The sequence below is a fragment of the Lynx rufus genome, unplaced genomic scaffold, assembly GCF_022079265.1.
Source record: "Lynx rufus isolate CCGP_SWC_20201006 ecotype Redwood Valley unplaced genomic scaffold, mLynRuf1.p SCAF_9, whole genome shotgun sequence".
Lineage (NCBI taxonomy): Eukaryota > Metazoa > Chordata > Mammalia > Carnivora > Felidae > Lynx > Lynx rufus.
The window spans coordinates 23428949-23456558 of NW_025814897.1; the positions used below are offsets into that span (position 1 = coordinate 23428949).

General features: G+C 55.6%; 1 protein-coding gene across 1 annotated transcript in view; it reads right to left on the reverse strand.

The window, feature by feature from the left end:
* KIRREL3 (kirre like nephrin family adhesion molecule 3) overlaps positions 1-27610 on the reverse strand; it is a 143402-nt gene that overhangs the window by 16411 nt on the left and 99381 nt on the right. The window contains exons 6-11 of the mRNA XM_047071955.1: positions 25668-25825; positions 16121-16271; positions 9979-10084; positions 4170-4318; positions 2724-2851; positions 1079-1205 (exon numbers count right to left, since the gene is read on the reverse strand). Of these exons, the coding sequence (XP_046927911.1) occupies positions 1079-1205; positions 2724-2851; positions 4170-4318; positions 9979-10084; positions 16121-16271; positions 25668-25825 (819 nt within the window). The remainder of the gene's footprint in view (positions 1-1078; positions 1206-2723; positions 2852-4169; positions 4319-9978; positions 10085-16120; positions 16272-25667; positions 25826-27610) is intronic.

Genomic DNA, 27610 nt, shown 5'->3' on the forward strand with positions numbered 1-27610 from the left:
CTGATGGAGGCACCAGGCCGGTTTCAGTTTGCCAGCGAAGGGGGAGAGTAGATGAGGCTGCCTGCGGGCAGCTTCCTGGATCGAGATGAAGCCAACGGGGCAGATTTCTAGAACATGACTCAGCCCCTCCTCAGGACCCCCGTCTGGGGACAGGACCCAGAGGCCCTGTACGTGTGGGTCTGGGGCTCGGAGCCCCAGGACTTTGACCTGAGGCATGAGGCAGACTACGTGGGGCGAGGGGGCTTGAAAAGGGAAACCAAAAGCCCGGTGGAGAGAGGAAGTTTGGAAACACCAGAGGGACTTGGCCTCAGCTTTTCTCGCTCTCTCAAACCGGCAGCTTTGGTTCCCCACCACGGCCCAAGCACGTATCGTGACAGGGACGTCGGATTTCCATCTTGGTGCTACAGGCTTCTCGGGTCTGACCCAGCTTCTCTGTGACCTTCTGCATCCCACCATCCGAGCCTGGTTCGACGCGCCGTCCCCTAAATGTGTCATTTATCTCGTAACCCGAACTGTGTTCTTGGAGAGATATGAAAACGCTCTCCTGCTGTAATGGTTTTATCATGTGTAATAAGACACGTTCTGTGCCTTCAGGAGGACCCCCTGAATGCTTGGTCTTGTGGAAACTGTGGCAGGTCTCTCTGCTTGAGCAGCTCTAATGCAATGGGAAGGCGCCAACCAGGAGTCACGGAGATGCTCCCTTAAATGCCCTGCAGGGCCAAGGTCAAGGTCAAGGGTAGACACGGGACCTAAATTGACTGTCTAGTGACCCTCTGACCCTCTCTGCCTGGCCAGGATAAAATTCATTAGCTACCACTGTTAGGGCTGGGACCCCTTAGGAGTAACAAAGAAGGAGGAAGGTGACCCATCTAGCCAGGTCTTTCCTCCTCTCGGGGCTGGGCTTAGACACAGGCTCGAAGAGGTGGACAGAATTGCTATGGATCCAGGGTTGGAGGTGGGAGCAAGGTCCAGAACCAGAGACAGCCCCTCTGAGGCAATGCCCGGGACCAAGATGCCTTGGGCCCCTCTCTGCTCCCTCCCACCCCCCCCCCCCCCCCAGCATGAGTGAGGGTCTTACCATTGACTGTCAGGGTCACCTCTCGCTCTCCAGCTCCCACCCGGGGCACCACGGCTCTGCACACATATTTCCCAGCATCCTCTTGACGGACGGTTTTGAGGGTCAGTGTCTTTTCATTGCTCAGGACCTAGGAGAATCGGGGGAGGATTAGATACAGAAAATGGAGCCCGGCTCTCTCTGTGTCCAAAGAGAACCCGAAGAGCTGAGAGGCAGGTCTGCTGGATGTGACAACAGTCTCCAGCACCTCAGTAAGAACCAGGGGCGGGGTAGGAGGCAGGGGGGCCACTGAGCTGTCCAGAGGAGGTCCACGGCACAGACGCCTCGGTGTCGGTGTCGCCGAAGATGTTACGCACCAGCCCGCAGCCCCTAAGGGCCGGGCACATGGGGGAAGGGGTGAGTGTGGAAGGGGGAGGGGCACCTCCTGGCTGGGGTCCTGAGGCTTTCTCACACAGGCAGGGCTCCCCACCAGCCGGTACCGGGCTGGTCCCGCTGAACTTGTTTGGGGGTGCCTGCACCTGTCTTTTCTGAGGCATTTTCAGTATCCTTTTGAGATAGAGTTGGGGTGACCCAAAGACTTTGGCATTAGCTAGCTCTGAGTTCGAATCTTGACCTTGGCAGTGACCACCTGGGTGGCTTTCGGCAGTTGCATATCTGCTCTGCTGAGCTTTCCTTATTTCTGCAGTGGGGGGCAGTCGTGCTCATGGGGTGGTGCAGTGCCGGCACGCACTAGGCTGCACAGAGGTCGGTTTCTATCTGCCTCTCCCTTTACTTCCCTCCCCAAGTCTCTCGCTGGTCCTCCTGAGGGGAGGGACGTCTGATAAACATACACACACTAAAGAACACATATATTTTAAAAGAGGAACACGAGAAGAAAGCAGCATTTAACGCAAAAGCTGAAGGATTACTTAACTATTTGGGGGAAGTTGAAAAGCCTTTCTAGAGACTTTTACTCCCAGCATTATTGGTGGCCGCCAGCTTTTTTTTTTTTAAGTTTATTTATTTATTTGTGGGGGGAGGGGCAGAGAGAGGGGGACACAGAGAGAGAATCCCAGGCAAGCTGGACACCATCAGTGCGGAGCCTGATTCGGGGCTTGAACTCATGAACCGTGAGATCACGACCTGAGCCAAAATCAAGAGTCGGACACTCAATTGACTAAGCCACCCAGGCGCCCCCACTTGCTTTTTCTTTTCTTTTTTTTTTTTTAGTAGAGTTTGTGATAGGGCAAAACTGTAATGGTTCAATGTGTTTAGGGTTATAGGGGTTCATGTGGGTACTGGGGTCCCTCTCCTCTTTTTTTTTAATTATTTTTCTTTATATTTGAGAGGCAGAGAGAGACACAGCGCAAGTGGGGGAGGGACAGAGAGAGAGGGAGACACAGAATCCGAAGCAGGCTCCAGGCTTTGAGCTGTCCGCACAAAGCCGGATGCAGGGCCCCGAACTCACAAGCCGTGGGATCATGACCTGAGCCGAAGTCGGACGTTCAACCAACTGATCCACCCAGGTGCCCCATCGCTCTCCTCTTTCTGGGGCTCTTCTCCCTTCAGCTCACCCTGGAGGCTGATGTCCCCAATCTAAGAGTGTGAGGGGCCCCAGAAGGCAGTTCCCATGGTCAAAGGCCCTGTGGGGTCTGAGTTGAGGACTTACCACACCAGAGCCCCGCTTCATCCAGACGATGGTCAGGGATGGGTTGCCTGTCCAGGCACAGCTGAAGACAGCATCAGAGCCCAGATCCACGAGCAGCGATTGGGGCTCCGTGGTCATCCTGGGCCCAACTGTGAAGGGAGGAAGGGGAGACAGGGCTCTTGATGGGTTGGGAGCTTGAGGAGAGGGGTCCCAGAGAGGGACAGCAGAAGTAAGAAAGAGACCCCTGTCCTCCAGCCTGGCCTCCCTTGGGCCCACCCACTGGCAGCAACAGCCCTATTTCTGCCACAATTTGCCTCCAGGGCTCCCATCTCCTGCCCTTTGTCCTGGTTCTGGGAAGTCCTCTCCACCCCTCCCCCCACCCCAGCCCCAGTGCACAGGCAGAGGGGACTTCCTCCTGCCCCAGAAATCCTGGGCATTAGGATCTTTATGTGTCTGCCTTCAGGGCAATTGCCCACCTCCTCCATGCTTCAGTTCTGTGCCCTGGAGTTGAGTTACCCTGTGCACCGGGCCCAGGTCCCAGAGCCCTCCCAGGGTCCTCCAAGGGGCTCTGAGATAAGGAGTACAAGGTAGCCTTCCCAGCCAGGCCTCTCCCTGTATTCTCCGCTCCCCCGGGCCCTCAGGTTATCCTCTGTTCCAGCCCTGCCCAGCTTTTTTCTAACCCCTGGGAAGTAGCTGGGCCTGGTCCAGTTTCCCATGCCCCTGCTAAGGGTTGGTGAGCGTTAATGGAAGCTCCTCTCCGGTTCCCTGGTGCAGAACACCTGTAACCAGAGCCTTCTGCAGACCAAGACTTGGTCCCCAGAGTGTGCAATGGTGGAATTGTAGGCGCAGTGAAGGGAGGGTGTGCAGGGAGCCGCTTAGCTGCTTTGGAGGAGCAGAAGAGTGTGAAATCCAGGGTCAGGAGACCGGAATTAGTCCCTTGACGTAAAAAGGGAGTAATAGCACTTTCTGTTAGGGCCACTGGGGCAAGGGGAGGGGTCAGATATAAGAAAGTTTGTCAAAGTGCCTTTAAAATCAGAAAGTGTAGTAGATGAGCTAACGCTTATTGCCGTGAACACATCCGGCCTGCCGGTCAGCGATGGGCTGGTTCACCGGGGTCCCTCCCAGGCCGTTGGAAGGGATGTGTCCTCGGGTCTCCAAAGGGAGGGAGCAGATTCCCAAGGAGCCTGGCCTGAGTTCTCCTTTTGCCACTTGCTCAGTGAGTGACTTTGGGCCTCTATCCCCTCATCTGAGTGACGGGAATAATAATCCTTCCTCCCTGGGTTACTACGAGGGTCAAGGTAAACCCAAAACAGCACACGAGGAAGCTTTTCTTAAAGCGGGGAGCGCTGTGAGCTTGTGAGGCGTTGTTATGTTGTGTGCGTTGAGTCCAGCAACGGTCCCTCTGGCCCTGAGCAGAGATACCCCAGGGCCGGCTGGCCTGGGGAAACCCCCAGCAGCTGCACTCACAGTAGACGTCCACCGTGCGGCTGATGTTGGTGCTGCCCAGGGCGTTGGTCACCTCACAGGAGACAGGCTCTGAGAAGTACGTGTAGTCCACAGCTGTCCGGTACACTTCTCCGGATGCTTCCTTGATGATCTGGCCCCTCTTGGCCCACCTGCAATACGGGCTCCGCATGCGGCTGTGGACCTCCAGTGGCCAGGGTGTTCCTCCCACCCAGGGGCATCTCTCTGGGAGCTGGAAACCCCGATCCCTCAGGAAAGTGAGTCACGCATGGGGCAGGCCCCCCTAGGGGTCCCGTGGTGGGGGCAGGAATCTCCACAGAGGGATACGTGACAAACAGGTTGTTCTGGAGGGAGGGGGGTGGACTACTCAGTGGGTCAGCCCGGCTGGCTGGCTAGGAAATGGATAACCCCCCTTGGTCCCCCAACAGCTTGGCCATCCCGCCCTGAGCTCTACTGAGGGTGCTGTCTTATTGGGATCCATGCTGGAAAGGCCGAGGTCTAATGTCATGTGCCCATACATGCATGCACACCTGCACCCACACACACACCTGCACCCCCCCATGCACATGCATGCACACACACACACACACACACGCACATGCATGCACACACACATACAGAGAAATTTGATTCCAGACAAGGTGAGGAGTTGTGGGAGGGGTATCAGCCAGGGGTCCTGATGGCCCTTCCTTGCACTCAGCCAGCTCGCTTCCTCTTCTTCCTCGACCCCTGTCCCTAGGGTAGGTCCCCTCATTGTGCCCTCTCTCCCCTCCCATGGAGGGCACTTGCTCTTTTTCCTGCCCAGTCTCTACACTCCCACTCTGGCTTCGCTCCCCAGGGCCTTGGCTCCTTCAAGTTTGGTCAGACAGGTGGGAAGAGGGCTGTGCGGACATCTGTCATTTGTCATCGGCCAATCGGTCCCACCGAGGGGAGAGACTGAAAAGCCCTGGGCTTGACTTGGTCCAGGCCCTGGGGCGGTGATCTCTGCATTGGACCAGTGACTGGGCAGCTAAGGCAGTGCTAGGAGCCCCCAGGTGTGTGTGTGTGTGTGTGTATGTGTGTGTATGTGTGTGTGAGGGTGGGCCTTTCTTTACAGATCTCCAGGGAGAGAGTTCAATAGCTTCCTCTGGTTTAACCTCATTGTGGACAACACTTAGTTTAAAAAAATTTTTTTTAACGTTTATTCATTTTTGAGAGACAGAGAGTGAGCTGGGGAGGAGCAGAGAGACGGGGTGACAGAATCCGAAGCAGGGTCCAGGCTCCAAGCTGTCAGCACAGAGCCGGACGCGGGGCTTGAACTCACTGACTACGAGATCATGACCTGAGCCGAAGTTGGATTCTTAACCGACTGAGCCACCCAGGCGCCCCGACAACAATTACTTTTTAAATCACAGAACCTCCAACCAGGCTCCTCCTATTCCAAGCCTATTTTGGGGGGTGTTTTTCTTTGTTACCCCATGATCGTGACTCCCGGTACCCGCAGCCTCCCTGCCTTCTTCCCCTTCCCCTTCTCGTGTTCCTGGAGCCTTTCCCAGCACCACAGAGAACCATCTCTTGCCTTCTCTCCCCCGGCTTCATGCTCAGTCCGGCCCGGCCAGCCCCGAGAGACGGCCACGTCTTGGCATCGCATGAGGCGCCCAGGCTGGCACCATGTGGTTATTATCGTGAGTTAATATCACATAATTATTAAGAACATGATTAATAATAACAATTATAGTTTAACAACAGAGCGAACCATAGCTCCCCGAGAGCTTAAGGAGCTTCCCAACAAACTATTATGAGTTATTCATGAATCATTTCAATTTCTAACTTTAATTTAATGACCAGACTTCACAGTCAGGCACAGCCCCTGCCTGAGGCAGATGAATTCAGTCCCAGGCACGCGGTTGGGGATCTACATCCAACCTCTGGCTCCTTCGGCCTTGCTGAATGAAGGAAGCGTGGGGTCAGGTGGTGGGAGGCTGAGGGGGGCTGCAGCTGGCCGGACCTGGAGGAGGGGAGTGTGAGCCTCTCCTGCTCTCCCAGGCCTGCCTCTGGCAGGGGGCAGGGAAGCTAGGGCCCAGGCCAGCTGGTTTCGCAGGGCCATTCTCTTCTGTCATTGGAGTTCCTGGAGAAGATGGGGCTTTCTCCTCTTCTCTGGGGCCTTTCGTGGTGTAAGTCACAGAGGGAGAAAGCTCCACCTGCTTAGCCCTGAGAAGCTTAGAACTGCTGGGACTCCCATAGGCCTGGAGCCCAGCAGGATGGCTGGGGGACCGAGCTTTCTTGTTCCCAGCTGTGCTGTGCTGTGCGAGCCTGCCCCCCTATGCAGCGGCTACCCTTAGCCCCCTAAGGCCTGGCCCTACCTCAGTGGCAGAGTGGGGCGCAGGGGATTTCCTAGACTCTCCTGTCCCAGGGTTGCGGGCAGGAGCTGGCTGTGGAGGCTGGGCCCTTCGCAGCCCCACACCAAGGCCTTTTGGGGACACCCCAGGGGTCTCCTCCTAATCCTGCTCAGTCTTTTTCCTCCTTTCCTCTATATTCCCCTCCCACACCAATAAAACCCTCTGTAGGGATTTCTTCCAGAAGCTCAAACCACTCCTTCAAGCAGTTGGCCACAGGGTCAGGGGTGATCCAGGAGCAAACCCGCAGCTCTCCGCCCTCCCCTTTCCTCTCTCTCCTTTGGCTTTGCTTTCTCCTCCTCCTCCTCCTTCCAGTTGGATCCTGTGCACTCCCCTTCTACCCCACCTCTGCCTCCACTGTTGTCTCCACCGCCTCCCTGAGCCCCTCTGAGAAGGAGTCAGATTAAGCCTTTCCCAATCAATGTCTAATTTGGCCGGAGTAAATGTAAGAGGATTAATTATTTATATCACAGAATCAGGAGGCCTGGCTGTCACAGCCGACAGGCTGTCCTTAAATAGCCCTGCGTTTTACGCTGGGTGGTGGTCCCCCCTCCCTGGTACCTGCGGGGGGCGTGGGGGGCATGGGAGAGCCTGGAGGACAATACCGAGAAGCAGGTGGGGAGCCACACTTCATGGTGAACTCGGGCCTGTTCTGCCCGCCTCGGGCTCCTGGTCCTGGGGGGCAGCTGCACCTGTTCCCATGCCCACCCGTGTCCCCTTTCTGGGTGCAGGGGTGGAGGGAAGCCTAGCTCTACTTTCTGAGATCACAGCCTCTTCGTGGAACAGGAGGAAGCAATCAAGATGAATGGAAGTAAAGAAACACAGATCCCTGCAGTCTTGTCAAAGTCAGTTGGGGAAAATCGATGTACTTATGTGAGGAGATTTGTTTAAGGCTTTGCCTCTTGGATCCCAACACCACATCTAGAAGGACCATCTGCCCGCTGGGCGAGCCCTCTCTCAGGGGGCGGAGCCAGCGTGGGTGGGTGCAGGGAGGGGCTGCCCCCTCCTTTCTCCTCCTCTCCCTTCTCTCCTGAATTTTCCTAGTGGCCAGAGGGGTTCCCTAAAAGTCTCTGGAGTCCCGAAGGGAGCGTGGTCCACACTGAAGTGTTTTCAGGGCCTTTGGCTAATCAGAGGGCCGTGAGGGGGAGTGAACATTTGCAGGGAGGTCTGTCCCTCCCTGCACCACACAACTGCCCCTCTGTAACCAGGGGCTGACCTGTGACCAGGGAGCTGGAGGCCAAGAGAACCTACATGCTCTGTGTTTGTTTATCTGTTGACTTTTTAGTTAAAAAAAAAAAACCCAAAACATTGTGGGGCACCTGGGCGGCTCAGTCAGCAAAGCCTCTGACTCTTGGTTTTGGCTCAGCTCATGATCTTGCGGTTCGTGAGTTCAAGCCTCCGGTTGGGCTCTAAGCTGCCTGCTGCTGGGAAGCCTGCTTGGGATTCTCTCTCTCCCTTCTCTCTCTCTGCCCTTCCCCTGCTCATGCTTTCTCTCTCAATAAACAAAAATGACAACAAAACTACAACACACACACACACACACACACACAAAACCACTTTGAAATTGTAGAAAAGTTGCAAAAGTAGACCAATTAAGTGCCATATTCCCTTCACTTAGATTCACTAGTTGTTAATATCTTGTCATATTTCTTTATGATGGATGATCTCTCCATACGGAGATTTGAACCTTATCATCCACATCACTGGTGTTCTGCCTTTGGGGAGTGGTGCCCCTGACAATCAGGCCCAGCAGCCTGTTTTCTTGGGTGTTTGCTCACCCTGTCCTGGTCAGAAGGCAGGGGTGGAGTGGGGGACATCGCTGGGTCCTAGGGCACAGCCCTGCCCTCTGCCCAGCCCTTCATAACCTGGCAGATGACCCAGAGCCTGGCTGCGAAGAGAAATGGAAGTTGTATGCTCTGGTCTCCTGGGTCCAATAGGCATTCTTGGGATGGCTATGAGGGTGAATGTGGGATGTGTCTGCTTGGGTGCCTGTGGGGGTCAAGGGCTGCCCAGGGGAATGGGCATTTGCGGGCCCTAGTGTTGAGGGATTGCAGGAAGATAGCTGGAGCAGACAGCAGAGAGAAGCTGACCCTGCAGAGAGGAGCCCAGGCATCGCAGGTGCAGGGTAGAAGCCCAGAGAAAGGGCATCTCTTTGGGTCTTTGTTTTGCATCTGAAGACAGATGCTGGATCTCAGCCAAACCCGACCTGCCCTCCAGACCTCCAGGGCCGCACAGTCTCGGGGATCCTTCTCCTGCCTCTAGCCCAGTGAATGGTTAAATTGGACAGGACAGATGGGCTCCAGCCTCTCTTAAAATATCCTCAAGGATAAAGTCTCCATGCCTTTCCTGGTTTTCGGTTCCAGTGTCGTTTAATTATCTGCACTGCAGGGAGCTCCTCTTGCTTCCAACCTGAATCTCTAGCTGCCTCTTTGGCCCATTTCCTCTTATTGTGCCCTCTGGGCTGCACCGCCTCTCGTCTCCCCTGTCCTCCACTCCCACTGGCCGGCTGATTATCTAGTCTGGGACCATTAGCATCCCTGGCACCGGCTGATGCTGCAGCTTAATAACCCATCTCCATGGCAGAGGCGACACTCTGGGCTCGACCATCAAGGCTGGGCTGGTGGGGAAGGACCGGACAGAGTTAGGGCCGCTGGGCTGGTGGGGAAGGACCGGACAGAGTCAGGGCCGTGGCGAGTTCCACACGGCATCTCAAGGAGGTGAGTGTCTGCCCTTGAGCGTCTCCGAGGGCACGCCATCCCCTGAAATCTGTGCGGTGGCGGTGCACAGGCAGGAAGGTGCCCCGATGAGTCAGCCCGCATTATGAAGTGCCTGGTATGTGCCCCGCGCTGTGCTCCACGCTGAGCGCCCTAAGTGGCTAAATTACAGTTCTTGCCTTCGAGACGCTCCATCAACAGGGAAAGATAAGCGTGTAAAAAGCAGTGGTGCTTTTATCAGTGTTGCGAGCAAGGGGCGCGCAGGGGATAAGGGTATAGACGATCCTAGGTGCCTGCTGGATAGGGCCAGCGGCCCCGGAAATCTTACCCCACGCAGGTGAACGGTTTGGCAAGCACGCGGCTAGAATCTGGGTTCTGATCTTACTGCTCTTTCTGGTTGTTTTGACTTTTTTTTTTTTCCCTGAGCTTCTCTGCCTCTTTTCAGAGAGAAGGGATAAACAAGCGATCCAGACAGAAGGGGGAATACCTCCTGTTTCCAGTGGAAGGTACGTGCGTGAAATTTCATGGGCGTGAGAGAAAGGAAAAGTCTACCTGGCCAGGGGTTGGATGGGTGTGCGGGGAAGGGAGAAGGATCCTGGACACCGGTAGCGAAGCAAGCACTGTGCTGCGTGCCCAGGGCCATAATCGACACCCTCTGTGATAGGCAGCAGGGGTGGGGAGGGGTCCAGTGGCCAGGCGGTGCCTCCTTAGCAGGACTCTTACCTGTACTGGGTGACAGCTGGGTTGGCCTTTGCGGAGCAGTGAAACGTGACGACGTTGTCCTCCAGCACCGGCTGTGGTTCCACCGACAGGTTGACGAGCGGGGGGTCTGAAGAGAGAAGAGATTCCCTTGCAGGCTGGGCAACTGTGGCCATGGTTTGGGGGAAAAATGGGGCAGGAAGTTTCACAGGGTGACATGGGGGACAAAGGCCAGAGATTCTGGCGAGTGGCCACCCGCTGGTGGGCCCCCTAGAAAGTTGGGGCCCTGAGCAGAGGGCTCCCTTGCTCCCTGGAGGTGCCTGCTTCAGCACTGCTGGTGGTGGTGGGGTCTGGGCTCCCACTGTGGATTCAAGGCCTGGTGCTTAAAGGAACAGCCAGCCAGGAAGCACAGTTGTCTGGGCCCCCAGGAGCCTGCTGCCTGCCCATCTTCCATTTGTGAGAGGGAGCAAAACACTTCAGACGGGAGAGGTGGGCAAAGGGGGTGCAGGGGGCACACAGAGTGGGGGGTGATGGGCACTAAGCCCCATTTAAATACACTTTTTTTTTGTCTTTGAAATGTCTGTTTCATATCTGTCTGTGAAAGGTTCTGGTGTATCTGTTAACTTCAAAGTGGCATTTACACCCTTTCATCAGCCTAATCATCTCTGCTGGGCCCTGACTGGTGTCACCCAGCCCTCAGCTCCCCAGGCTGGGCTAGTCTTTCTCATTCAATGTGAGGGGAAGCCAGGCTCTGAGGTGCTAAATGGTAGGAGGTGGAGGAGGCTGGAAGAGAGGGAGGGAGAGAGAAAGGGGGAGGTGGAAGAGGGAGGGAGCGTGGGAGGGGGGAGGGAAAGGGAGAGGGAGGGTGGGGGGAAAGGGAGGTAGAGAGGGGGGAGGAAGAGAAGGGGAGGGAGAGAGGGGGGAGGGAAAAAGAGAGGGAGGGAGGGAAGGGAGAGGTAGAGAGGGGGGGAGGGACAGGAAACAGAGACAAAGAGACCAAAGAGATGGGAGGCAGGCAGGGTACTAACATAGAAGAGAGACATGGAGATGAGAGAGCGACACAGAGAGACAGACAGACAGAGACTGAGAAATGCAGAGGAAGAAGAAGAAAAAGAGACAGAGAGAAGCAGAGAGCAGAGAAATGGAGAGAGATGTATACACAGGAGCACATAATCAGACAAAGACTTCAGACTAAAAGCAAAAAGACCAGAGGAGACAAGCAGACAGAAGGCGACAGGGTGTTGGGGACGAAGTCCACACGGTAATGAGAACTAGAGAAAAGGGACGGGGAGAAAGACGCGGAGAGATGGAAAGGTGGAAACAGAGACCAGAACCCATTCTTCCTTGTCACGGTCTACGGGATTCAAGTCGGGGGTGAGTGAGGAGGGCAGCTTGGTGCCCGCCACCCAGCCAGGGTCCTGGGCTGCATCTTTGGGCTGGTCCTCACCCATGAGCACAGCAAACTGCCAGAAGGGCATGTGGGCTTCCTAGGGGTTCAGTCCAGCCTATTTTCAGGAAAAGAAGAAGGCGATTTCTCAGAGACCATCGAGAAAAATGCTGACCCCTCTAGGGCACGTGTGAAGGGCACCGCGAGGGGAGCAGGGCTCCAACCGGCCCGGCCTGAGCCTCTGTTTGGGACCACAGTTGGGGTTCTGAGACCCTCAGAGAGTCACCTGCTGGAACTGAGCCTAGCCCACCGCAGAGCTGGGAATCATTTGAGCCTGTGGCCCCGCTTTGTCCTGCCGGTGCCCAAGCTGGGTCTTGCCTCCCTGCACAGAGCTGGGGCCAGGGAGGTGGCCCTCAGGGCTGTGCTGGTATCTGCAGACGGCTTGAGAGATGCAGGGGCGGGGGTGGTGGGGAGAGAACTCTGGTCCCTGCGCAGCAGGTGGCTGACTGTTCTGGGGACCCTGATCTCCCCACATGAGCCCCCAGTTCCGGAGGCTGAGCACGATCCTGGGAGCATCTGCTACTGCAGCAGTGGAGGAATTTCATGGAGAATTACAAGCGAAGTGACAGGTATTTCAGTGATCTCAGTCTTCGTCTCTAAAGCGTAATTCAAGTAGTGACGAGTGCGGCAGGGACTTAGCCATGAGAGCTCTCCTCCCACCCCCTAGGAGAGCTGAGACCCCCCCAGAACCCTGTAGCGTCTACCAGCTGCTGCCCATCCGCTCCGTGCCACTTGCCCCAACCCAAGCTGAGGGCCGCCAGCTTCCCACGTCATGGCAGTCAGGGGCCCTCTTTCTGTGCAGGGCTAGCCAGCTAACCTGGGCACCCCAGGGCTCTGATGGCGCCACCCTAGAGATGTGGAGACCTAGGGAGGAGCTTGCATCTTGCTGTGTGTTCGAGAAGCATGTTCTGAGGCAGAGGAATCTGGTGCTCACCATCTGGAACCAAATGCATGGCTGGCCCGTGTCCACCCAATCCTGGGAGGCAGAGTGGAGTCCCTCAATCCGACTCTTATTTGAGGAGGCGATGGTGCCAGTTGGGTAGAATCTAGAATCTATCTGCCACAGAACTTGAGGGGGTAGTTCCAGGAGGCCCCTCCCCCCCGGATGTCCTTTATAGGGTTTTGAGTCCTGGGGAGCAGGGCAATGGAGCATATGCCTGTTGTGGGACCCATCCTGCTGCCCGTTCCCCTTCTCCATTGCACACCCGCCATGCTGAGCTCATCCTGTGCGTGCCTCTCTCCCGAAGCTTCCTTACCTCTGCAAACTCCTCGGCACCCTCCCCCCTTTCTTGGAGGGCCCCAAGAGAACGGGTCCCTAGGCGGCTTATACACTTGCTAGTCTCACCTGCACCTCCACCCCAGACCCCGAGGTGCCTGTGTCCCTCTGTCCACCCCTCTCCTCTGGATGTGCAGGGTATGAATTTTCAGGAGTCTAGCAGGCTCCCGAGGTATAAATAGTGTATGTCATATCCAACTATTAAACACGATTTTAATCCCACTTGTGATGTCGGTTGCATTAACTTGCAGGAGGGCAGCTTTGATGTAGCTGGTGGAACTGAGATCATATTGAACAGATGTTACAGCTGAGAGTCTGTTAGTGTTTCCATCAGCAACCTGTGTGCGCAAGTGTGTGCGTGCGTGTGTGTGTGTGTGTGCGCGCGCGCGTGTGTGTGTGTGTGTGTGTGTGTGTGTGTGTGTTCAGGGGAAGCATTACATCGAGGAGGGGGTGGAAAAGAGAGAAACTCCATGACTCAGTGATTTTATAGCACATTCATTTGAAACTTGGCAGCTGGATGGCAGCGTCCAGATGTAGCGAGACTTTGGGGGTGTTAAGCTTTCTCTCCCATTACTCAATCTGGGGGTTTTGTCTTCCGTTGGGTAACATATAAAGACCAAGGGAAACAAACAACAAATGCGCTTTTGCTGAGTTTGGATGCTTCTTGGTTGACTGAGAAAATGAGCAGGTTTGCAAAGGCGGCTCTGATCCGGCCCATGGTGTCCATGGTAAGCAGCTGGACGCTTACTAAACGAACAAATGGAAAAATGGAGGAGGAAGGAGTCTGGGGGAGGTGGCGGAGGGAGCGCGTGCTTTTGCTGGCAGGTCCACGCAAGCACCTTAGGAGAGGGCGCAAATGGACGGAGGCCTGTCCCCTGTCAGGGCTGGGAGGGGCACCGCACACGGGGACACTCGCGGGTGTGGAGTGCTCCCCCTGTGCCTGGCCCTGTGCTCCAAATGCCACCTGAAGGACTTAATTTGATCCTCATGGCCACCAGATGAAGCCAGCATTGCCACTTCCACATACAGATGAGGAAACTGAGGCACAAAGAGGTTAACTAACCAGGCCAACATCCTTCAGTAGGGGGCAGAAGCCAGAATTCAAACCAGGAAGAATGCTGTGGCCTTAACCACTTCCCTGTCCTGCCTCAGACGGGGCCCACCTAGGAACCAGGCACCTGGGTCCTCGGCCACTCTCCGATCTCATTCCCGATGCTTCCTACCTCCTGGGGCTGAGGTGTCCTTGGAAAGACAGCCAGCCAGGGCGCAGAGACCCGGCAAGGCTGGCGTCCTCACAGACCGTCATCTGTGTGCCCTGGTGAATTGATCGTCTCATTAGAGGGCATTAGTAATAGTTGGTGGGCTATTAGGATGATGCCTTTCTTGTTGACAGGAGAGCTTTTCCTGGTGTGATGGAGAATGGCCTGGAGGGGAGTGTGGCTGCCGCCAGGTGTCCCCCTGCCGGGGCCAGGCTGCTGCCGTGGGGGGCTGCCGGCTGGCTCCTTTTGTGCGGATTCCGTAGCTGGCGTGGGCCTCCTGACCAGGTTGGGGCTTGGCAGGGGGTACACCGGCAGCCCAGCAGTGGGAGGCTTGGATGTCTCTTGTCCCCCACCCACATGCCTCCCAGATCTGGCTTGTGTTTGAAGACAGCTCTGATCACGGTCAATCCAAGGGCAAGAAGAAACTCTGGACATCATTCGGTCACAGGACAAGGAACGGGTATCCCCAGAATAAAGTGACAAGCTTAGGCTCGCACAGCCCATGGTGGTGTGGCCTTTTTGCATGCTGGACCACCTGATCCCCGGAGTATTTTGCTTTTTCTCAAGAGCTGGGCCCACAGCTGCTGCTCAGAAGAAGCTGGTGGGTGTGGACAGCCAGGGCTGGGGCAGGACAGGCAGCCCCCTCAGGGCAGCCCCGTATTCACGGGATCCGGGATCCTCTGAGTGAGCGGCTCCCTCCCCTCAGCCTGGTCCTGGGTCTGGCAAGAGCCCCACTGTTCTTGGCTCTCATTAAATGCGGAATAGAATAGTTGGTGGTGATGAGGGAGTAGGGGTTACTAGCCAGTGAGGACAGAGAAGATGAAGCTTTCTCCAAGAACTCCGCTGTGTCTGAGTCTCTAGAGCGAGACTGAGGGTTACAACTGTTTCTTCTGCCCTCTGGGATCTAAGTGGCAGCTGCCAGGATTCTAGACAGAGTAAGGACTTCGGCTCGCTGGGCCCCGCCCCTCTGGACTCCAGATCCCCGCCTGCGGAACCAGGTGGAGCTCAGAATCCAGAAGGCTGAGATGAGCCAGGCTGTTGGGAAAGGTTTGTAAATGAATTTGATTTAAAATGAATGAAATAATAAGAAGGAGATGAATGCCAGCCTGTAGCGCCTAGCGTAGCACCAAAACAGCCCCCGGCACATAGTGGCCTCACGCTCCCTGGCAGGGAGGGGGATTTAAGAGAAGAAAAGTCAACTTTTGAGTGCTGAGACCTCAGACCTAAACTAGTCCGGTACCGGGAGGGAGGCCGCTGGACCACCTTGTTGAACATTTTTGTGGTTGTTGTTGTTGTTGTTGTTGTTCTCTGAGGCTGACAGAAAATTTAGGGAGGTTTTAGGAGACTGTTAAGGAGTCTTTTTAGGTGACTTTTGGAATAGGATTCTGGGGGAGTTTTAACGCATCAATCCTGTTAACGTTAATCGTGAGGACGGAAGCTCGCTGAGGGCCCGCTGTGGGGAAGTGTAGAGGAGGGGTTACCAGTGCGGGCTCTGGAAAGCAAGGCTGTCTGCGTTTGACAATTATGTGGCTTTGGACAAGCTGATCAACCTCTGGGTGCCTCGGTGTCCCCACGTAGGGACCACTGTCACACCTACCCAAATGGTTGTTGTAAAGATGAAATAATACGTGGAAAGTGTGGGCTGACTGAATGAGCACTCTTCTTCTCTCCCTGACCGCCCCTTCCACGAGAGGGGCCCCTGGGTCCCCAGCTTCTGTAGGGTATGTGCTGCTCACCCACTCCGGGGCCCCGAACACCCTGTGGCCCCCAGTATCTCTGCTCTGGCTTCCTCTTCCAGAAGGGGCCCCCTGGTGAAAGCAGGCCCGGGGACTGACTCGGATATTTACTGATGTGGAAGTTCTACCTCATACAGGTTTGGACATGTGGCTTGACCATGTCATTTGCCAAAGGTCCTCATCTGATGTTGTTACTTCATGTGACAATAAGAAGGACAAGACCTTTGGGTGCCCATAAATACAATCCCGGCCAGTCCGGGGAGCTGTCTGACCCATTTCCTGTCTCCGGACACCCCCCAGAGAGGGGGCAAGAAGAAGCTGGCGAGTGGCTCTAGGGAGCTGGTTATCCAGGCCTGGCGTTTTCCCCCAATCCGTGCTCCGGGCAGGGACTGCCGGGTGGTTCCTGCCCCAGGCCTGGCCCGGCTGGGAGGGCCGCGTCAGTACTCACGCTGGATGTCGATGGTGACTGAAGTCTCCTTCCCTCCGGGGATGGCTTTGTTGGTGGCTCGGCACACGATACTCTGTCCATTCTCCACATCGCCGGGGGAGACAAAGAGCGTGCTCACGATGCTCTCACGCTTGCCGTCTCGAAGCAGAGTCTGGGGCGGGGCGGGGGAGTGGGGTGGGGGAAGGAGGGCAGGGAAAGAAGGCCACATGTCACTCAGAGGGGATGTCCTGGGCAGGAAGACATGCTCCAGCCTCGCTGAAAGGAGAAGGAGCCCTCAGGTCGGGACACCCAGGGGTGCAAGTCTCTGTGGAGAGCTGGGGGGTTACTCGAGCACTGGGCTGCAGAAGGAAACAGAAACTAGAAGGTCTTCTATCATGGGGGACAATCAGCCTGGACTTGTATACCCCAAAGTGTAAAAGAAACCAGGCTGGGCCCAAAGGAAATCAGGTTGCAGGTGTCCTCTGGTGTTGGGGGGAGCCTCTGGGTCTGCAGGCAGCACAGAGAATGTGCCCAGCGGCAGACGGTGCAGTTGGGGCATGGGGTAAGGGCAGGGCTGGAGCGGGGATGCAGGTATTGCTTTATCTATGTGAACCCTTCCAACGTTTCAAGTCATTTCACTTCCTGACCTCATTCGAGCCCCAACCCATCACAGGCAGGACAGATGCCATTATCTTCCACGTGACAGATGAGAAAACAGGTAAGCTCAGGAGAGCCCACGCAGCTCCACCGAACTTACCCTTCAAGTTGGGGTTGAGAAAAGTAAGAGGGTCTGACAGGGGGCTGAAGAGCGTCCCCACCCCCCCAATCCATGTCTTCACGGAACCTCAGAATGGCAACTTATTTGGAATTAGGGTCTTCAGAGATAAGCTAAGTAATCGGGAACTTGTTAAGATCTTGAGATCACCCTGGATTTGGGGGAGAGGGTAAAGTCAATGACTAATGTCCTCAGACGAAGAGAAGAGGACACAGAAAGAAACAAGGAAGGTCACCTGAAGACGGGCAGAGCCCGGAACGATGTGGCCACAAGCCAAGGAACGCTGGGAGCCTCCGGGAGTGGAAGAGGCAAGGGAGGACTCTCCCTGGAGGGATCACAGCCTGCTGACACCTTGCTTTCAGATTTTTTGGCCTCCACAACCCAGAGACAATACATTTTGGTTGTCTTAAGCACCAGCTGAGGTGCTTCGTTAGGGCAGTCTTTGGGAACAAATGCAAAGCCTGAAAGCCTTTTGGTCTCCTGCCTTCCATCCCTTTGTTTTCAGGGGCTCATGCTGCAGCTAGTTCCGCCATCACTGCTGCGCCCCCTTCCGGCTACCTCCCCATCAGTTTGGTGCCCCGCACCGCACCCTGAGCTCACGGTGATCCACTAAGGTAAGGTGCTGGGGAGCTGTGTCAGGCAGGGGAGCCACTTCCAAGGTGGGACTGGACTTGTTCGGTACTCAGAGACTTCTGATCCTGGGAAGCTCCTTAACCCCCTCCAGAGAAGGGTGCTGGACGCCGTCTCATTTTGGCTTGCTTAGGGCCACGGGATAGACGAATAGACGTTACTTCTCAAAACCTCCCTTAAAGATAACAGCGACACTGTTCTCACCGGACCCCACAAGGAAGGGAGCATTATCTCCACTTAGTAGAAAACTTAGTTCAAAGTGAGTCGGGGACTTGCTAGGCAGGGCTGGGATTTGCACTTGAGAATGGTGACCCCCAGAGCCCAGGACCCTCACACCACGGCTCCCTGAAAGCTAGATGGTGGTTAATATGATCTTCACTTGAAGGTGGGAACAATTCGAGGGATTAAGCACTTTACGTTCATTGAGCTACGCAGCAGTGTTGAAAAGGAGAAAGCAGGCCCAAAATGGAGTTACTTATGTTAAGGGCCCCACATCAGCAAGGACTTAACACCTAACCTAATGCAGTTTCAAACCCCAGCCCTGCTGGAATGTGACATTTCACCAGCCAACCTAGAAATTCTTGGTTAGCAGGAGGAGGTCATCCCTCTGTTACCCCCTAAGAGTGAACTTGCCTGAAATAATTCATTCTTTGATTATAATTTCCTTTTATTCTGCCCCTTCTCTGCCTTTAAAAACCTTCCATTTTGTAGACCTCCTTGGAACTTTCCAGTTCCTAGATGAGATGCCTCCCGATTTATGAATCATTTACTAAAGCCAATTAGATCTTTACATTTACTTAGTTGAATTTTTGTTGTTTAACAGCACATAGGCAGCTGGAACCTGCTCTCTGGGTCCTCAGTTCTGGGGGGTCCTTCTCAGCATGGGGCAGAGCCTGTAGCCTCCAACACCAGGAGAACATGACATGAGCCTCTGTCTAGAACAGCATATCCAGCTTTAGACAAAGCCAGGTCCTGATGCCAGAGAGATCCACAGAGCAGGGCAGTGGTCCAGACCATTTCTCTAGCATGTTCTAGAACTACCTGGGCCTGGGCAGGCTCCCGTGGCTTGAGGCCTCACCGCACGATCTTTCCTGGGCCTCAGCCCTGGGCAAAGGGGTTCTGGAGCTGGGCCAGGGCCGGGGGGAGCGATGTGGTCAGCCCCAGCAAGCCAAGGGGTGGGTGTGGGATAAGTCAGTGGGATAAGGGTCTGCAGATCAGTCTCAGGGCCAGGGCGCTAAACTGGAGGCCAGCCAAACAGGGGTGAGGGGAGAGCAGTTTAGCCCCAAGCCAAGTCAGAGCAGAGGGAGCTGTGGCCGCACCACAGTAACGGTTCCGGACTCTTCGGCAGACTTCATGTGTCTATAAATAGCAAAGCGATAATAAGAACAATTTCCTGGATGGAAATAAGACCTGGGGTAGGGTGGAGGGAGGGGGGGAGGGGGGAAAGAGGTGGGTATCGTTCTTCCTCATCCCCTTTCCTTTACTTTTACCCTTGTGCTAACAAGAACATTTACATTAAGTTTGACTCTGCCGGGAACCTCTCCAATTGATCTGCTCTCTGCCTGGTGGAAAGGAACAGGGCTGCCGGGGTGCTGGCGGGAGGGGAGCGGGGAGGCCTGAGCTCCTAATTAGGCCCTCTGACTGCTTCCCTTCCTCCCAGTACCCAGGGTGCTCCTGTGCCTCAGAATGATGATTAATGACATATTTACTGTGTCCGGGCATGTGCTTTTCTGGGAACTAAAAATTCTGGTTCAAGTTGTTTGTTCCAGCTAATTAGAGAAAAGGGAGACGTGTTCATTAACCAAGGGGAGAGCGAGAGGAAGGCAGGGCCGGGAAGCTGGCGCCCCCTTGGGAGAGGCTCTGAGCATCTCACCCTGGGCTCCAGCTCCTTGGGATCCAGACCCTGGGCAGAGGAGCGCCAGTGTGCAGGCAATGGAATAGGGTGGTCCTGGGGAGGGCCAGGCTGGTGGGCCGACCTGCAGGTGTAAAGCCGAGCCCCGTCTGGCCCGGTGGCCTGTCTGCTCCGCAGGCAGTGCTTGGCCTCAGTCCCAATTCTCAACCTAGTTTTCCTTCCTTCCTCCTGTCTTCCTTATCTTCTCTCCTCTTCTCTTTTCTCTCTTCTTTTCCTACATTTCCCTCTCACAGATCTCCCCACTCTCCCCTTTTCTCACATGCAAATGAAGCCTTTGGATTTTGTGGCCTTGAAGGTACAGGCCAGGTGGAACATTCTATCATTTGCTGGTTCTTGTCACAGCCTGCTTCCCCTCCCCTCCCGGCTCCTTCTCCCTGTCTTCCCTTCACTGAACTTGACTCTGGGGACACACGTTGGGCCCCAGCCTCCCAGCTCCTGCTCCAGAAACCTTCATTAAGATGCAGATCAGCTCAGGGAGTGTAAGTGGATGATTAATGGCAAGTCACTTTGTTTCTGGGGCCACCACCTCTAAGACCTGGGGCAGCCCTCCCTCCAGCTTGGTGGGCAGGAGTGTGCTGCTAACCCCCAACCTCAGAGTCACCCAGCCTGGCTCATGGGACCCTGATGGCAGCTCCCGAGGCTCTACCGGGACCCAGCCCACCCATGTATGTAGATATGGAGCAGAGGCAGGTGCACAGGAGTGTCAGAGCAGAAGCCTTCATGGGTGGGCTTCCACTCCTCTGTGTCCATTGGCCTCCATCCACTAGGGACTTCCAAGGAACCTTCGAGACTGTCCCAGTGGTTGTGTGAGGCGCCGCTTACCCTGCCTGCCCCTTGCAGCTTCCTGTGTACCCAGACCCATTGCGCCATCCCTGAGGGCAGGCACTTGGCATTCGACTGGCAGTGACCTGGAGGTGGGGCTGGGGGGACAGAGCGCTTCCTGCGTGCGGTTGTCCAGCAGTGGCCGCTCTGCTCTTTCCAAAGCCCCCAGGGCCTCAGCTGGGCAGTGGAGAGCCGGGCTGCACCCCAAGAGATGGGAGGCCTGGTGATGTCTGGGTGGGAACCACAGGTGGGGAGGGGTGGATGTGCGAGAGATTTGGAGGGAATGCAGGGGGTGGGTGCCCCATCCCTGGTGCTAAATCTGGGAAGCTCATTGATATGCAAACAGACTGGAAAGCCCTTGAGTGAGGCCTGATTGCCTGGCAACAAGGCCTCCTCTCTTCTCCCTTCCTCACTCACCTCCCCCACCTGCCATGTCCTTTTTTTTTTTTTTTTAAATCTACTCTCTGCTTTCCCCTTTTTATAGTTGCCTGGGGGATCCATTATGGCCTGTGGTCACATGGCTTGAATGAGGGCTGTAAGGAAAGGTGGAGAACCACAGTGCCATTTGCCCCAGACCCTGCATCCTCAGGGACCCCAGTCTTGTGCCCTGGTTGAAAATGGATGCCCTTCACAAAGGAGGCCCAGATGACAGGCAACTGCCACCCTGGGTAGAGACTCTAGGCCCTTAAGATAAACAGAGGGGGTGGAGGGCAGAGCCCGGGGTGACTAGTGGGGAGAGAAAGCACAGTGGAGGGGGCTCATGGAGGGAGTTGGGTCCCAGTGAGGGCCTTAAGGAGTGTTCTTCCAGGGTCCCTCTTAGCAGGGGCCCTAAGGAGGCTCCTGGTTCTGATGGTGGGTGGGTGGCCCCTGGGCAGGCAGCAGCCCAAAGCTGGAGGGAGCAGAGAGGTAGGGCTGGAGAATAAGGGGCTTCGAGGTAGATACATACATGACTCGAGGGTCCTAAGACCAAACAACCTTCCTTCCGGCTCCCCCTCCCCCATCAGGGTCAAGGCTGCGTCCTGCCACCTGGCAGTTGTTGGGGAGGTAACAGATGGAGCAAGAAGCTAGCTCTCCGGGAAGATTTGTCTCTGGGCTCAGCCCGGCTCGTCTTCCCCCCTTTTCCCTAACCTGTCGTGCCTCCCCTGGTTTGTGAATCTGCTGGCTTTCCAGATGAATGCCGTGTGGCCTCCACTCTGGTGCCAGGCCCAGAGAAGGCAGCCTGAGGCTGGACGTCCAGTCGGAGAGGACTTGGAGTGAAGCCTTGCCACCAGCTCCCATGCTGCCCCAGCCAGACACCTGCCAGAGTCCCAGGCATGCACCCAAGCGACCGGGCCAGGAGGGCTCTGGTGACGGCATGTTTAGGGAGAGGCACCACAGCCTACGCTGGGGGGTGGGCGGTGGGCCAGAGGGTGCTTCTTTTTCCTGACTGACCTCCCAGGTCAAGGGGCCTGGCCATCCTCAATAGTGCCGCCTTCCATCCTACCAGCTCATCCTTCCCCTGCTTCCCTGCTGGACAGCAGAAAGAATGTTCCATGAAACCAGGACTGCTGTGTGACCTCTGAGGAGGGAGAAGTGGGGTGAGTGAGGCAGAGCTCTGAGGGGAGGGACTAACACGACCAACGCTCTGACTCTATGCCAGGTGCCTTCAATGCATAATTCCTTTTCCGTGTTTCAGCCATCCTCACGGGCGTCCATGGTTAATGTCATCCTGTTTTGCAGCTGGGGAAACCGAGGCAGAAAGATGAAATTACCATAATATGTGACGGAGCCCGACCGTGACGTGGGCATTCTCATCTAGGAAAGCGGACAGCAGGGCGAACCCCGGGGCCTGTGAGGATCAAGGGAGGGCCCAGGCAGGGTTCTCATTCAAGCCTCACAGGTATCCCTTGAGGCAGGTGCCGTTCTGGGTCCCACTGTATAGATGGGGACGCCGAGGAACGGCAAGGTTAGGCAGCCGGAAGGTGGTGGAGGCTGGATTCAAAGTGAGGCTGCCCAGCTCCCGGGCCCAGGGGCTGACCCACCACTATGTGACACATACCGAGGGCTTGAGAACTCAGGGCCGTCAGGGCTGTCCCCGGGGGATCTTTTCTGTGGACTCTGGACACAGCTTGGCTGTGTGTGCACCTGTGTGCTCTCTCAATCTCTCTCTCTCTCTGTCCCTGTCTGTTTCAGCTGCTCATGGCCCTGGCCCCTCATGCATAGCTTGTCTGGGGCTGCTCTGCCTTCCGGACGTCGGCAGTGCCTGTGTTAATGGTCCTTGCAATCCCGGGAGGAGCGGGGAGGCAGAGGGGTGGGGCCTGATGGCCCATAGGGCTGGTTCCATGTGAACACTGCTGGATCATCCCCCCTCTCCGTGAGCTCCAAGTTGTAGGTTTATACCTTGTCAGAGCCGGCAGGCACCTGTTATGGACGGGTCTGTCCCCCTGCCCAGAATTCATACGGAGAAGCCCTGACCCCCAATGTGACTACATGAGGCTACGGGGACTTTAAGGAGGTCACGGAGGTTAAATGAGGTCATAAGGGTGGGGCCCTGATCCAAGAGGACTGGTGTCCTTATAAGGAGAGGAAGAGACACCAGAGATCTGCCTCTCTCTGCACACACAGAGGAAAGGCCATGTGAAGACACAGAGAGAACGTGCAGTCTTCCAGGAAGAGAGAAGTCACCAGAGCTGGCACCTTGATCTTGGACTTCCAGCCTCCAGACCTGTGAGAAACAAATGCCTATTGTTTAAGCCACTGGTCTGTGGTATTTTGCTATGCGGCCCAAGCTTACTAACACAGAGGGTCTGATCCAACCCCTTTGTTTTATGGGAGAGGAAACTGATGCCCAAGGAATGACTCTCCTGAGGTTCACAGAGCAGGGTCTGGAATGCTGGCCCCTCACTGCCTGGTGTTGTCACACGGGCCATAGGCCTGCGGGAGTGTGAACAGGGTTGGGTGGGACAGAGGGTGAGCGAGCCTCCCTGCTCTGGTCAGCTGTAGCATGGTTCCAGACTCTCAGCGGGGCCGAATCCACATCATGAGGGCAACATGCTGGGGGCAAGGGCGGCCCCCAGACAGGTTCAGCACGGTGACTCTGACCTTTCTCTTTACCATGGGGGCGTGTCCTCTGCAGGAAGTAAACCTTGGCAGGGGTCAGGCTGGCCCAACTTCAGAGAGGGAATGGACAGATGCCCAGATAGGAAGGAACACCCCTTACCTTCCTTTTCATCCTTATGTGGGTGATGTACTCCCTGTGCTGTATTTTTGTATTTCATAACACAACAGAGGGGCTCCAGCCCGGGACATGGGTGAGGGATTTATTTCTCAATGGGCAGCTTCCCCCTGGGTGGACTTATGCCCGAGGGAAGGCATTTGTCCTGGGTTCTGGCACCAGGCTCCGCGTGAGGCCTTGATGGGGTAGTCAGCTTTGGATAGGAAGGACACACCCTCAGAGAAGCATCAGTCCTGCCTCATACCCTCCACTGATGGTGAAAGCCTTGCTTCTATTTTCTTTTTAAAAGAAAAATTTTTTAATGTTTATTTATGTTTGAGAGAGAGAGACGGAGCTTGAGCGGGGCAGGGGCAGAGAGAGAGGGAGACACAGAATCCGAAGCAGGCTCCAGGCTCCGAGCTGTCAGCACAGAGCCCCATGTGGGGCTCGAACTCACAAACCTCGAGATCATGACCTGAGCCGAAGTCGGACGCTTAACTGGGCCACCCAGGCACCCCCTTGCTTATCTTTTCAAGACCCAGGGAGAGGAGCTGGTGGTTGGGTGGGAGTGGGGAACAGGTCGTATGCATCTCCCCACTTTCTGAGGCCAGGGAGAGCCACAGGGAGAGGAGAGACCTCTAGTTACAGAGCCAGGGCGTGTTGGCTGGCCCTGGGGCCTGACACAACCTCTCAGCAGCCGCCCATCTGTCTGAGGCGGTATTGAGAGGAACACAGGAAGGAGTGAAGCCCCGGGCACCATGAGACTGTCCTTCCAGCCACTCACCAACTGAGAAGGGCAGTCACTTCTCTTGTCAGGCCTCGGTTTTCTACCTGCGGATCAAGGGAACTGGACCGGCCCTCCTCTACAGTCCTGTTCATCTTTAAAGGCTCTGTGGTATATAAATGCAGTCTAGGACGCTATTTACAATTTTCCTTGACTGGAGTTTGGTGGAAGCTGCTTTAACATGTCCCTGGGATTTTATTTTTATTCAGGTAGGGGTGAGGCCGGCAGCTCAGGAGATGACTGCCATGAAGAAGGTAGTTTGTTCCTCACAGTTTCGCTTGCGGCTCCACGGAGGGCGGAAGGGTTGGTCAGGAGACAGAGGGAGCGAGGGGAAAATACGGTGCAAGTCTTTATTGTAGTTTTGTGGGAAAGAACGGACAAGGCAGCGTGGGCAGCTGAAAGAGTTTAGGATTGGGTGGTCTGAACAATTTCCACAGGCTCTAGGCCCTAGGAGTGATCTTTAGTTACCCAGGATCCAGCCCTGAGGATTTAGGGTAGGAGGATTCGCACCTGGGACTGCCAGTCTGATAAAGGACGAGGTGTGGGTACGGATGCGGGATTGTTAGGTTGGCCCAGCAAAGGCCTGTTCTCAGCACCTTGGTTTGCTGTCTCCAGGAATTAGCTAACCCTGGGAGTGAAAGTCCCTCCTCATCTGCAAGGCTTTGAGATGTCAAAGCATCAAAAAATATAGCAAATAAAAAAACCCAACTAATACAGGGGTGAGTTCAGGGCATTTCCAATTCATGGTACTGCACGTGAATGACAGAAAGGCACCCCTGCGGGTAGGTAGAGCAGGGTGCAGGGCAAGGTAAGGGAGTGTGGGCTGGATTCCAGCCTTCCCTGGCCCCTGAGTCAGGTGCATCTGGGGCCGGGGAGAACTTAACAGCCTTACCCAGTAGCCCTGGAAAGGTGGCCAGATTTAGCAAATAAAAATACAGGACACTCTGAATTGCATTAAATCTGAATTGCAGACACACAATGAATAATTGTTTTAGATTAGTATGGTGCATAATGATGCCCCATGTGATATTTGGGACATACTTATACTGAAATTCAAATGTAACTCGGTGTCCTGTATTTTATCTGGCAACCCTAGGCCCTGGCCACTTCTGCCCCTGAGTCTCCTCCTCCGACCATACTCTATTCGTAGGGTCTTGGCCGAGCCCAGTAATTACCCCAGGAAAGAAGAGAAGGCAGAGTTACACAGTCGGGGAAACAGAAAAGGTCAGATAAATAGAAACACAGCACGAGAGGGAAAAAGTGACACAGAGCGCGAGAGAAAAAGAAAGACACAGAGAGGTAGCAAAGAATGAGAGACAAAAAGCACACAGAGGGAGCAAGAGGGATTGAGCTGGGGAGTGGTGGCTCTCCCCATGCAGCCCCGCCCCACGCTCACGAGGCCCCGCCCCATTCCCCCGAAGCCCCGCCCTTTCTCCTGCCCCCAGGCCTCACCTTGGAGTAGGTGGCCCCATTGATGACCTCTCCCTTCCGCAACCAGATGATGGAGGCCGCAGGCTTGGCGTTGTCCGCGTGGCAGGTGAGGTTGAGTGGGTCCCCCGCCCTCAGGCTGATCACAGGGCCCCCCAGGATGACCGGGTCATCGGGCGGCACTGCGGGGAGAGGAGCAGAGAGGTCAGGCTGAGGGCACCCTTGGCCTCCGGCAGGGCTGGCAGGCTCTGGGCTGGGCGGATTTTATGGAGCCGCCGACAAACAATAATTATCATACTTTAATAAAATGTATAATCCCCTTGTATTCTAACTATAATAGCAACAACAGCAGTAATCTCTGACATATGCACTGCATGTTTATTTGCAGACAATGTTCATGCCATCATCTCATCCGAAGCTCACGACGCGCCTGTGAGGGGACAGGGCAGGCATCATTAGCCTCGTTTCACAGATCGGGAAGCAAAGCGCCACTGCCTAGATACTATCTGTACTTTCTTTTTAACTTCTCTCTCTCTCTCTCTTAAACAAAGCACTGGCACATCTGTTGTCTGATTTAATCCTTACAACAATCTTGCAAAGTAAACATTATTATTATCCCAATTACACGGATCCGGAAATCGAGGCCCAGCAGGATTAAATGACTTGCTCAAGGTCGCTCGGGGAAGGAGCAGCATCAGCACCAGAGCCAGGGATGCCACCCGGGTCCTCTGACACCTGCAGCTCCCAGCCAGCCCCTTCCCTTGCAGGGGGGCAGGTGACAGGTGAGGGGACTCCTCGGAAGGCTGAGTCAGTGTTTCAGACGGCTGTGTGACCCCTGGCATCTCCTGAGTGCCGGATTCTTCCAGAGTGGCTCCAACTGCCTCATCCCAGAGTCGGGGATCTCTGCTGCCCACTTCTCCCGCTGCAGTTCATCACAGGGTGGCCGGAGACTTGTGGCTCTCGAGATGGGAGTGCCACAGGGGAAGGACATCCACGGCAGGGGCTGAGGCTCCCACCCTGCCCCGCTCAGGGCCCAGGGCCTGGTGGCATAAACTCCATAAACATTTGCCCAAGTCCCTTGGAGTCACCCCTGTGATCCCCACGGTGACCATGGGATGTAGGATGGGCAGTTATGATGATAGATGACCATCACTTGGAGAGGAGGCCCAGAGAAGTTAAGTGACTGGCTTCAGGTTACAGAGCCTCTTCTTATGTTCGTGCTTATGGACACAGGGAGGGTCTCAGGCCTCTGCAGCTTCCTGACTCTCCTCCCTGGACAAACCACAGAAGGGGAAGGTCTCCCTGGAGACCACCTGATGAATCTCTGGTCTTCCTCCCCCAGGGAATGGCTGGGTGGGTCAGTGCCGGAGGCCTGGGGAGGGCTGAGCCACATGTTTGCTCGGTGAACGAATGCAGAGGAGACTGGGTGATGAGACGGGGTCCCAGCACAAAAGACCTTCTTTGCCCAGTTGCCAGGGAAAGTCTATCCTTCCACCCAGGTCCTGTGTAAGTTTCTGCACTACGGGCTCAGAGAAGACAGACGCAGCAGAGCCAGAGAGCAGGGCTGGGCCAGTTCTGACCTAGCAGGCTGTGCTGTCCAGCCTCTGCCCCTCAGGGCACGTTCCCACAACCTGCCTGGCTTCCCTCCCCTGCCCGGGGCCTCCCCCCATCTGCCACTCTCCTGGTGCACCCAGGCTCCTCAGGAAAACTCCAGGTAAACACCCAAAGCTGCACACCTTCCACTAGTGGCCCTGCCCTGTTCCTTCCTGGCCTCGGAGGAGGCGCGGTTCATTACTATAGCCCAGTGTGTGCCAACCCCCAAGTTTCCATTTTCTGAGGAAAAACAAACCATCAGGGCTTACAAGACGCTATCATCAGCCCCAGAACTCCACCCGAGATCCTGGCCCAGGGAGGAAGTTGGCCTCATCCAACCCGGCCTGGCCTCCCCAGGGGGCTCGGGGCTTAGG